The 12,680-nt window shown below is 38.8% G+C and overlaps 1 protein-coding gene across 4 annotated transcripts in view; it reads left to right on the top strand.

Moving 5' to 3' along the window:
• The window catches only part of ARMC2 (armadillo repeat containing 2), a 106,922-nt gene that overhangs the window by 26,327 nt on the left and 67,915 nt on the right, over positions 1 to 12,680 (top strand). For all 4 annotated transcript variants that reach the window (XM_078385164.1, XM_072998078.2, XM_020801351.3 and 1 more), the window contains 4 exons: positions 4,012 to 4,088; positions 9,230 to 9,313; positions 10,371 to 10,546; positions 12,097 to 12,199. In XM_078385164.1, coding sequence (XP_078241290.1) covers positions 4,012 to 4,088; positions 9,230 to 9,313; positions 10,371 to 10,546; positions 12,097 to 12,199 — 440 coding nt within the window. The remainder of the gene's footprint in view (positions 1 to 4,011; positions 4,089 to 9,229; positions 9,314 to 10,370; positions 10,547 to 12,096; positions 12,200 to 12,680) is intronic.

Here is a 12,680-nt window from a genome sequence, read left to right as displayed (position 1 = left end):
AGCACAGAGAGAGTTCTGACTCCTGTCCTCTGAAGATGCCAGCCATAGAGACTGGCAAAACATTAGGAAAAATAACCCTCAGAACACAGCCAAACAGTCCAAAAAAGCTTCAACAACCATACCTCATAGCTCTCAGTCTTATCTCACTACTATCTCACTACTTCCAGTCACTCTTGAGTTTTACTTCACATGGACAGCTTCTTATTTCTTTTTGTTCCTAACCTAGACTCAAATTGAACTAAAACTCTCTCTCTCTCTCTCTCTCTCTCTCTCTCTCTGTGTGTGTATTTCCCGTCCCAACTGATTTTAACAGTTGGGAGGGGAAATACACACATCCAACTTGCCTTGCCTCTGCCAGTCAAAACTTAGTCACTCATCATGCAAACCAACACATACCGATATACCAGATACAGGCGGTGTGGAATTGCCACAGCTTTGTAGGCTTTCTGATACAAATTTTAAATGTTTCATTAAAACACTGTTGCTCCTCTAAGAAAATGCCTCCAAATTTTATTGATGCATTTAAAAGAAGACAATTGAAAATCAGAAGTTCTTCTTTCATCCAAAATTCCTTTTAAAAATGAGATAAATTGCCTTTTTTCTCACCAATGTCTTTGGGTATAGCAGCTTATAAGAAAATAAATGTGTCTTATGCAGAAGTATGTCAGAGAGTCTTCTGGCTGTTGATTTGGCATAAACATTTATGGATTGCATCCCATTTCACTAAATGCATAAATTGCTACCTGAATAAGCAGGTACACATGATTGGAGGAATGAAGAAAGTGTGTTGGATGGAAAGTGGGTGAGGGCAAATAGAAAGGCAAAAGTACAAATGCTGGGAATGGCTGCTTCCCTGATGGTATGAAAATATATTGCCTGGTCCTTAGAAATGGAACTGGAAGTTCACTGGTAGCCTCACAGATGAATGCTTTGTACATTTAAAAAAATGCTAAAAGTATCACAGATGAAGTACTTAACGAAAAACATTTATCCTTGTTTATTGTCTCATAAAAGAATGCAAACATTATAAAACCACAAACGTTAATACGTACATCTTACATTAGTGTTAATTGCTATTCTGAGAAAGCACGTGTATGTAAGATTCTATATCTAGTTCAGATTCATTATCTCCTAGATAGCAGAAATGTCTTGTGGAAAGAAGCTCTGTAGCATTTTTTCTTCAATATTGGCGACCTCATGTGGTATAAAGGTTTTATTGCAGCATTCATGGATTTACCGTAATTGCAAAATACTTTCTAAAGATCAGTTAATTCCAGTATGAGAAGAAACATAATTACAACATTAATTAAATCAATGACAATCTCATTTTTAGGATTCATTTATGGGGTCATAACAATACTTGAAGAAGGAAAGGTACTCAAATAGGAAGAACACTGTACTCCCTTCAACAACAGTGGGGGTAGGGGTGCTGGACCTCTGTGTAATTCAAAATCCATGTATAACTCATATCTCTCCCCCCAAATGTAACTACAAAGCATAAACAGGTGGTTGACACACACAGAGACACCAGTTCTTTCTATTGGGTTTTTTCCCCCCTAGCGTTGACAATCCTTTCCTTACAGTACTGTATGTAATGTGCCCTAAAGGTTCTCATCATCCCCTGATCTAGAGGCTTAATTTTGTGTTTGGGACCAAGTACACCACTTAGGCCCCTTTGGTGTTGAACCCATGGGCTTCTGGGTTCCCAGGGACACAATATTTATTAAATATTTAGTTAATTATTGAAATATTTACTTACAGTGGTGCCTCGCTTAACGATTGCCTCGTTTAGCGATGAATTCGCATAACGATGTTTTTTTAGAAAATAATATGCATCGCATAACGATGTTTCCTATGGGCGATTTTCGCTTAGCGAAGTTTGGGACCATGCTTCGCATAACGAATGCGATTTTAGGTCCCCTGCTTCACTTAACGATGTTTTTTTTTTCAATTAAAAAAGTGTCTTAGAAGGGTCAAAAACGGTTCTAAATGCTTGGATTCGTTAGAGGACCCCTTAAGTCATGTGCAAACCTGATTTGGCTTTGATCTGACTTTCCGTTAATTTTTTGTGAATTTTTTTTTGGCCCATAGGAACCAATGGACCTGTCAAAATCTGACAGCTCCATGCTTTCCTATGGGGGAGAAAACAATTTACAAAAAATTAACGAAAGTTCAGATCAAAGCCAAATCAGGTTTGCACACAACTTAGGGGGTCCTCTAACGAACCCAAGAATTTAGAACAGTTGCTGAGTCTTCATTAATTTTTTGTGAATTTTTTCTTCCCCCATAGAATTTTGACAGCTGTCAAAATTTGGGGGGAAAAATTCACCATAAATTAATGAAAAGTCAGATCAAAGCCAAATTAACTTTTGCATCCGTTTTAGAGGGTGCAGAAGCTAATCCAAGCATTTAAAACCATTTTTGACCCTTGTATGACACATTTAAAATTGCAAAAATTGACTTCGCAAAGCCATTACAATGTATTGAGTCAGCTTCAATACATTCCAATGGAGGATACATTGTTTCGCTTAGCGATGTTTCCTATGGGTTTTTTCACTTAAAGACGGCAATCTGTTCCAATTGGAACGGATTAACTGGTTTTCAATTCATTCCTATGGGAAATGGTGTTTCACAGAACGATGTTTCACACAACGTTGATTTTTTTGGAACCAATTAACATCGTTGTGTGAGGCACCACTGTACTTTTAAAATAAAGATTTTTTTTCTCCCAAATCTTATCTACCATAACTTCCAGCAGGATTGTTGTTGTTGTTTTTGATTCTAGGATTTAGTTGCATTCCTATGGGAAATGGTGTTTCGCATAGCGATGGTTTCACATAGCGATGTTTTTTTTGGAACCAATTAACATCGCTATGCGAGGCACCACTGTATTTGCTTGCGTATTGAAAATAATCTGTGTATAACCAAAACTGTGCTGTTTGGACATGTGCGGATGTTTCTTGGTTTTCATTTGGACTTGTGCTGATTTCCATTGGGAGTTGTAGTCCAACAAGACCTGGAGGGCTGCATGGTCCCTACCACTAAAAGTTGGTCTTGGAAGTTGATTGTGAAGGGTTGGTGTAAGTTTCTGTAATTAATAACAAAAAAGTGGGGAATCTCCCACTCCCAAAACTGTTCTGGGGTTATACCATGTTTCCCTGAAAATAAGACAGGGTCTTATATTAACTTTTGCTCCAAAAATGCATTGGGGCTTATTTTCAGGGGATGCTTTATTTTTTTTCAGGTACAACCATCTACATTTATTCAAATACAGTCATGTCATCTTATGGTGGCTGCCCAATGCTGCCCAATGGTGGAAGGCGGGGTTTCACTTAACTGGGGCTTATTTTGGGGGTAGGGCTTATATTATGAGCATCCCGAAAAATCATACTAGGGCTTATTTTCAGGTTAGGTCTTATTTTCGGGGAAACAGGGTATATATGTCTGTGTGTATGTAAGAGAGAAGAAGAGAAGATTGAGAGAGAGAAGGAGTGAGATGTTAGCTTGGGCTTTTCAAGAGACCTGGTCTGGGAAATCGAAGGCTACAGTGAATGGATGGGCAAAGTGCAGCCCTGGGCCTGCATGCATTTGAGGCTCCCTCCATGTGGTTTTCCTGGGAGAAAGTGAACTGGCACACCTGAAACCTCCAGGAGTAATAATTCACCTTTTTCCATAGGTTGCATCCCCCTGCACTATGTGACATGCACACAAATTATCAATTTTTCAAAATCACAAGGGACTTTTGTTTTAACTCCATTTGCGGCTTTTTAAACATTTGTTGCTAAACCAAGTTGTTAAAACGTATGGGTCTGTCTTGGCAAGGATTTGCCAATGTACAATATGTTTTCCACTTAACAAGAAAGACATACCAGTTATATGATCTAAATAGAATCCAGGGTTATTGTGTAGATATACCAGTTGTCTGCACAGAAAGCAAGAATATCATTATGTACATGCTTTGAATGTTATCTTTCACTTTTCCATGTTAATCTTTTCTTTCTTTTTTTTTAGTGACCAAGTTAACAAGGAGGAAAGTCCTTTAGCCTGCCCAAACAACACTGAACAAGCCAGGCCTGCAGTTAAATCAGGTACATTTTAAGTTTACAGTCCTTCAGGCTAGAGAATTCCCTCCATTTTATATTTCTCCTTCTCATCTACAGTGGTGCCTCGCATAGCAATCGCTCTGTATAGCGATGAAATCGCTTTGCGATGGACTTTATGCCATCGCAAGAGCGATCGCTTTCTGATGGTCCCTATGGGGAAAATTCGCTTTACGATGATCGTGGGGAAGCAATCATCGCAAAGCCCCCATTTTTGTACAGCTGATCGGCGGTTTCAAAATGGCCGTCGGAAAAACAAAAAGGCCGGCCGCTGTTTTGCCTCGCTTTAGAGGCACCAAAAATGGCCACCCCTATGGAGGATCTTCTCTTTAAGGTTAGTTTTTAGCCCATAGGAATGCATTGAAGGGGTTTCAATGCGTTTCTATGGACTTTTAAAAATCGCTTAGCGATGAAATCGCTTAGGAGCGATTTTTGCTGCACGGATTAACATCGCTAAGCGAGGCACCACTGTACTAGTAGGAATAAATTACAGTTCACATTAATTGAACTTGTGACTCTAGAATCATGGTTTAAAATATTAAAAAATTTAGAAGTTTATTGTAAGTCAAATTAATGATCCAAGTTTGAAAATAGTTTACTTAATGACTGAAAATAATTTACTTTAAATCACTAGTTTTGCTTTGTACTGAAATTGGGGGAAGTAAAACTGAAAAACGGTTTATTCCTTCTACCACCTGATCTTGAGCTCACAGAGACATGTGTAAATAGTGCTAAATCATAATTAAGTATGGGTGAGCTAGCCGTTAGTATTGATTGAATATAATTCTACATCTCTTTATTGGTACATACAGTCATGTGAAAAAGAAAGTACACCCTTGAATATATATCAGGACATAATAAAAATCATCTGATCCTTTGCAGGTCTGAAAATTAGGCAAACACAACCTCAGATGAACAACAACACATTACATATTACACATATTGTCATGATTTATTGTATGAAAATAAAGCCAGAATGGAGAAGCCATGTGTGAAAAATTAAGTACAGCTTTATTTTATTTTATTTTTTACCTTGCCCATTTAGTGAACATGCCACTACTCTGGGTGGCTTACAATATATTACGAAAACCATATAAACCATATAAAAAGAAAACAAACAAACCGTGCACCTACCTTATGATTCAATAGCTTGTAAACCCACTTTTAGCAACAGTAACTTGAAATAATCGGTTTCTGCATGATTTTATCAGTCTCTCACATCATTGTGGAGGAATGCACAGCTCTCTTAAGGTCTCATCACAGCATTTCAATCGGGCTGAGGTCTGGACTTTGACAGGGCCATTGCAATACCTTATTTTCTTATTCAGGCATTCTGTCGTAGATTTGCTGGTGTGCTTGGGATCCTTGTCCTGTTGCATGACCCAATTTTGGCCAAGCTTTAAGCAGGTGGCCTCACATTTGACTCTAGAATACTTTGGTATACAGAGGAGTTCATGGATGGCTCAATGACTGCAAGGTGCTCAGGTCCTGTGGCTGGAAAATAAACCCAAATCATCCACCACCACCACTGTGCGTGACAGTTGGTATGAGGTGCTTGTGCTGATATGCTGTGTTTGATTTTTGCCAAACATGTTGCTGTGCAGTATAGCCAAACATCTCCACTTCGGTCTTGTCTGTCCAAAGGACATTTTTCCAGAAGCCTTGTGGTTTGTCCAGATGCAACATTGCAAGCCTAAGGTGTGCTGCCATGTTCTTTTTAGAGAGAAGAGGCTTTGTCCAGGCAATGCTTCTGAAAAAACTAGTTCAGTCATTTTCTAATTGTACTATCATGAACTTTAACATGCTAACTGAAGCCTATGGAGTCTGAGATGTAACTCTTGGGGGATTTATAGTTTCTCTGATCATTGTGAAGGCTACCATGACTAAGCTGAGGAGAGAACAAAACTGCCCATACCTTGCCTCTTCAAACAGGCTTCCTTCAATCACGAGGCTTAGCTTCCTGCAGTCAGGAGACTTAGCTTCCTCCAATCACAAGCCTTATGTAACTGATGTCAGCTGATGATGTACAAACCAATTGGAACACACCTCATTGGAGGTGGAGCCCGTAGGCAGTGCTCAGATTCGTGTCAGAGTGTTCTGAGCCCAGAGGCTGAATACTCAAAGCTAAGTTTAGATTTTTAAAATTGTGGGTTAGAAAAGTGGGGGGGGGGTCTTATACGTGGGGGGGCATCTTACAGACAGAAAAATATGGTAATTTTCAGATCTGCTAAGGATTGGGTGATTTTTATTATGTCCTCATATGTAATACTATAAAATTCAAAGAGGGTGCACTTACCGTATTTTTCTGTGTACAAGACAACACTTTTTCCTAAAATCATTAGAGGAAAAATTGAGGGTTTTGTACACGGAAGGAAGTGGAGGCAAAGGAGCAGCCACACTCGGCCGTCTCTTGTGGCTGCTCATTGATTGCTGCCACTGCTGCCGGATTGCCTCCTCCAGCACCACTCTCAGGCTGCCTTCGGGCAGGGGACAGGGTGGTGATGTGAGCTTGAGGTGAGCCCTGGCAGGAGGAGGATGTGATTGGGTGGCAGTGGCGGCAGCAGTCAATGGGCAGCTGCAAGAGGTGCTGAGCGTGACTGCTCCTTTGCCTCCACCTCCTGCTGCTGCTGCTGCTCCTGGCTCTGCTGCCAGATTGCGTCCTCCAGCACCTCTCACGGGATCCCTACGGGCAGGGGACAAGGCAGTGACTTGATCGGGTGGCGGAGGCAGCAGCAGCAGGAGACAGAGGTGGAGCCGCTCCTCACGGGTGCCCATTGACTGCTCCTCTGCCTCCGGCAAGGGACAAAGTTAGGAGGTCATCATATACATTGGGGGGGTCGTATACACGGGAAAATACGGTACTTTTTCACATGACTGTAAGTAAAATGATCAGGTAGGGAAGCTATATCAAACTGCTAGGGAACCTGGTAAACATGGGTGATTTTTCTGTTTTACTCTGTACTTCTCAGAATTTTTGGTTTTTTAATCGTGAATCAAAGCCCTGTTGGATCAGACTTAGGATCTTTCTGTCCAGCACTCTTTTCATACTGTCACCAATGAAAGAGTTGCCTATGAAATGTGTGCAGTCAAGCCATGAGGGTAATATCACTTCCCCACCTATGTTCCCCAGCAACTGGTATTTAGCTGTTATCAGTAACCTTTTCCTCTGTAAATACAGCTAGTCAGTCTTTATCACACTGCAAGATAAAATGACTGAAATCTTGTTGTGCAGCTCTGAGTGCGTAATTTTAACTTCCAGAAGTGGTAGGGAAAAATTTTCAAAGGTGGAAATAGTATTCATGAAGAAATCCTGCGTGCATGCTGTGCAATAATTGCACAATCAATTGCACAGTCATACTGCATAATCCAGACTGCTTGGGCCTAACTTCCTGCATAGTTCAGCTGATATAACTTTACATTACACCCTAACACGCTTTGTTACTTAAAACTATAAGTCATCACAATATATCAACAGTAAAACAAAACATATATGGCCCTGACATCACATATTTACAAATAATTATGAGTTGACATAGCTTCCCTTCTTCCTTAAGTCTTTTGATGCTTGGCAGGTGTCTTCTTTGTTGCCAAAGCAAAGTTTGCTACTTGATAGGTAGTGATTACATCCTTGCCCACAAGCAGCATACAGAGTTGAGCTGACCGAGGGTGTGGGGAAGTCTATTGTACAAAGGTCTGAGAATGCCAGCAGGAAATTGACTTCTGGGGTGCTCATACAAAAGACACCTTAATAAACAGTGGAAAATATCTTTGGCTTCTCTTGATCCACAAATACATATTTGATGGAATGATACATTACCGTAACTCCCTTCTAAAATGGCTTATGGCATACATACACCAGCTTCAACAGTATTTTAGCTACTGCACACCTTCACTAACTTTAAATGGATCCTTTGCTGTTTTTCAGTGCACTTTGGTATCGGATGAGATGGATGGTGTAGCGGAACCCAAAAGATGATGTCATTCCTGCATGTCAATCAGAGGGTAGAGCAGGAGGGGCGGAGTCAGAATGACAGTTAGAGAGTGAGAAGAGACAGTTAAGGGAGTTGGAATGAGATAGGGATAGAGAGAAGTAGGGACAAGAAGATGTGGAGAGAGTGCTAGGGCTTAGGAGTAGATAAAAAGGGGTTACGAAAGGAAATTGAAAGAAAAAACATATTGAACAAGCAGGAATGAACCCATAAGCATAACACGATGAATATTGGTTGAAAACCTACAATAGTATTGAATACAAGTGATTGAACACCTGATTTATTATGCATGAACACATGAAACAGTTATATTTGATTCTTGTTATACTTTGTTCAATAATAAAAGAATATTTAATTGAAAACCCCTGATTCCTAAGTTATATGAGCAGCTCCTGTGTGTGCGAATTGTAGTGGTATTAGGAGAAATACCTGGTGGCAGCGAAAAGAAGGAAAAAGGTGTGTTTACCCTTGTGGAGCCCAAAGGAAATAAGGGGGCAACAAGGGGGATCACCACAGATGGAAATGGACAAATCGTGTGCTGTTGGAGAAGAGATCTCCAACTATCTGTTTGGCAGATCATCTATGGCCCTAATCTAACCATTCTCATCCCACATGCATTCGTGGGTGCCACTGCCTCACCAGCTTCTTGTGCTTTCAGACCCTGAGCCAGAAAGATGATTCTGTAATATATTAAGACTTAATAGACTTGTAGTCATTTGCTTCTGTAAAGAATCCTGGCCAGTAAGGTAAATAGTATCTGGTTTTCTAGTGCTCAGTGTTGCTAAGGCTGCTGCTAAAAACAGCAACCAATAAATTCAGACTGGTGTCATTTTTGTGACCAGAATGCAAAGCTGTGGTTATGATCAATAAACCAGAAAGACAAAACAATGTGCTGAACTTGTCAGTTTTTGTTATTTACTTTTCCTGTTTTCATTTTTGCCATCAAAAGAGTTGAAGATTCATAAATAAATTATATAGAAATATTTCATTTTATGTATTAAGTAGATATTGCGCATTAAATTATTTTATAGTTTTATCTATACATAAGTAAAAAAATTCAGTATCAATTTTTGTCTATTTTTTCCTGAAAAGTCCAAAATAAAATAAGTGATCTTTTAATAATATCTTTACACATTTCAGAAAATTATCCCGAAGCACTTGAGACAGAAGAAGAAAACTACTGGAATATGAACGTTTTACCAATTTTACATGAATTAGAAACAGGTATATAACCGATTTTAGTACAGTATTCCTAAATAGTACTTGGCACTGTAATCTGCCGAACATCATATACCTGCTCCCTTTGTAGCTATTGTGAAGGTGATTCACTGTAACCTACCTATGATGCACATGTGATGCATATCTGTACTATATTTATGAAGGGTAGGAATGCCTGGTACTGAAGATAATGTCTGGGAGTGAAAATCCCCACTGTGCGTTTCAAAAAGAAAGAGCCTGCCAAGATCATCTGGAGTTTGTGTGGCATATGGAATTATGTGCCCTGCTATCTCTGTGGACTTGGGCAAGCTGCACAGTCCCAGGAGGGACTAGCAAACCATTATACTTAGAAAACCCTGGGAGAGTCATCGTAGGGGATAAATGACATAGTAGTCTATAATTACTGCTACTAGGAAGGATAGGGTTTGGCCCACAGCCAGAATCAGTTTCATTAATCCTTGAAGGAAGTTTCCAGTTTGGCCTTTAGAACTGAGAATCACAGTGCTTGATATTAAGTACAGTGGTGCCCCGCTTTACGATTACCTTGTTAAACGATGAAATCGCTTCACGACGATGTTTTTGCGATCACTATTGCGATCGCAAAACAATGTTTCAAAGGGCGATTTTCATTTGACGATCGGTTCCCTGCTTTGGGAACCGATTCTTTGCATTACAGTGATCTAAAAACAGCTGATCGTTGGGTTTCAAAATGGCTGCCCACTGTGCAAAATGGCTCCCTGCTGTTTTTAGGACGGATTTTTTGCTTAACAGGGATCGGAAAATGGCCACCCTATGGAGGATCTTCGCTGGACGCCAAGGTATTTCGCCCATTGGAACACATTGAACCGGTTTTCAATGCGTTTCAATGGGTTTTTTTCCTCGCTTGACGACGATTTCACTGTACAGCGATTTCGCTGGAACGGATTATCCTCAGCAAGCGAGGCACCACTGTACTTTGCAATATCTCTACAAGAATATTTCTTTTAATTGCTTTCTGTTTTTTTTTCCAGAGACTCTAAAATATACTTTATAATTAACTCTGCTTTCTTCTTTTTTGCATCAGAGGACAATGTAGAAAACCTTTGCCGTGCCTGCACTGTCCTCTATCAAGTCCTGGAGGAAGGCGATATGTTTGGAAAGCGATTTAAAGGGCGTACTCTTCTTTTGAAGACTTTATACAAATTAGTTGACATTCCTTCTGATACCCTTGGCCTGAAATTAGCAAAAATTATTCTGGGTGTAAGTTAAAGTTTGTGGAGAACATAATGTAATATGGTGGCTTTTATATACTAAACACTGGAGAGTTGTGTGAAATTACATAATAAATTCTGAAAAATTAATTGAATTTAATTAAACTACTCAATAAATTATTCAGCCTCGGTGAATTAATCAGTCCAAAAAAGCTGAAATTTTTCATATGATTTTGTTGTTGAAATATTTAATATGCGATCAGTGTTAACTTTTAAAGTCTCAAAAACTTTTCAATAGTAAGTGCAATTACTCACTTATGGCATTGTGAACACTTTCATCCCTTCACCATAATGTCATTCTGCCTGAGCCTAAACATCTTTGTCTGAAAACAAAATCTGAGTCAATATTACTATCTTGTATGTAATGTATTTCAAGGAGACAACAACATAAGAACAAAATATCCTTACTTAAACTTGGGCTGGTGACAGTATAACAAAGAGATAAATAACAAAAAGCACCCAAATTAAAGCAAAGAAATTAAGGCACCATAGTTATTATTTATATAGCTCCTTGTCTAGAAAATTAAGAAAACCAATTTATAGAATAAAGCTTTCCGTAAGCATCTCCTTATGATTTATGTTTTGCTCTGTTATAAAATGGTGCATATATTTTTAACCAGATTCTGGTTGAAAGCCTCTTTTCATGTTTCAGCATCGATTAATTGTACAGCCAGACCTAATCTCCAAACCAATTCTCTGTTTTTCTTTGGGATTAATAATGAGAATAAGAATAGAAAGCACAGCACAGTACATACATAATGATGTTAATTATTACTGTTCTGTGTCATCCTTGTATATATAATTTGTGTTAAAACATTTAAACTCATTTGAAAGTATACTTATGTTACCTTAGAAGTTCCTATTCAAGAGACGCATGACAGGACCTTTTTGTATTATAGATTATTTATTTTGTTATCTAGTAAATATACTAAAAGATCCTGCCAACTGTCCTTTTTGAGTAAAGACCTTTAAGGTAACAAAAACATGCTTTCAAATGAGTTTACATTTTTTATCACAAATTATATATAGAACAATGACATAGTATATTAATCAGAATAACCTGTACAAATATGCTGCTTGCTTGTAAGTACCGAGGCATACCAAGATCTTCTACATTCAGTCTTGTGCACATATGTGCACCTGTCCCTTGTACAGAGACCCTCCATTTACGTGAAGGTGAATCTGGCTCATAGAGGAATTCCAGATTCTTTATTGGCTGTGGACCCAGAGTGGAATATGATTCCTCCAAGTATGACAACTCTGAGAAAGACACAACTCTGATAAAAAAATATTTTGGTATAACAAATTCTATTGCTTCTCAGTTATGTTCTGAGTTCCAAAAACAGGCAAATACTTTAAAGCTATATAAAAACTCTATAGGATTTTATCCTAGTCCTTTAAGGACTGGATAAAAAAGTTACATGCTGTGACTTTACATGACATTTCAGATATTGTTTTGAATTACTGTTCTTGAGTAAGTAGCTGAAGGATTCAGCCTAATGATTTTGTTTTGGTTTCTCTTTCAACCTTTCTTTGCAGGTGAAAGTCAATGGGAAGAATCTAGTTAATGTTTGCAAACTCGTGTTCAAAATAAGCAGAAATGACAAAAATGACACCCTGATTCAGAATGACAACATATTAGGTATGTATTCTTTTGTGTATATCCTACCATAAACAGTAACTATTCTTTCTTTATTTATTAGTTTAACTTATATGTCGCCCACTCTACCCAAAGGTCTCTGGGTGGCTTACAACAATTAAAATACAATTAAAAAGATAAAACAATTAAAATACAATTAAAATATATACTCTAAAAATTGGCATCAGGACCTGCAGTTGATATTATTTCAATTAAAAGCTTTCTGCAACAGGAAGGTTTTGACCTGGCCCTGAAATGTCACCAGCGTTGGTGCCAGACAAATATCATTTGGGATGGCGTTCCATAGTCTGGGGACAGCTGCTAAAAAGGCCCTTTGTCTACAAGCCATCCCTCTTGCTTCCTTGAGGGATGGCTCTTTCAAAAGGGCCCCTGGCTAGATCTTAACTGCCAGGTAGGTTCATATGGAAGGAGGTGGTCCTTCAGATATACAGGGCCCATGCCATTTAGGGCTTTATATGTCAAA

Source organism: Pogona vitticeps, chromosome 1 (genome assembly GCF_051106095.1).
Source record: "Pogona vitticeps strain Pit_001003342236 chromosome 1, PviZW2.1, whole genome shotgun sequence".
Taxonomy (NCBI): domain Eukaryota; kingdom Metazoa; phylum Chordata; class Lepidosauria; order Squamata; family Agamidae; genus Pogona; species Pogona vitticeps.
The sequence above is the reverse complement of the archived record's forward strand: the minus strand, read 5'-3'. Positions and strand labels throughout refer to the sequence as shown.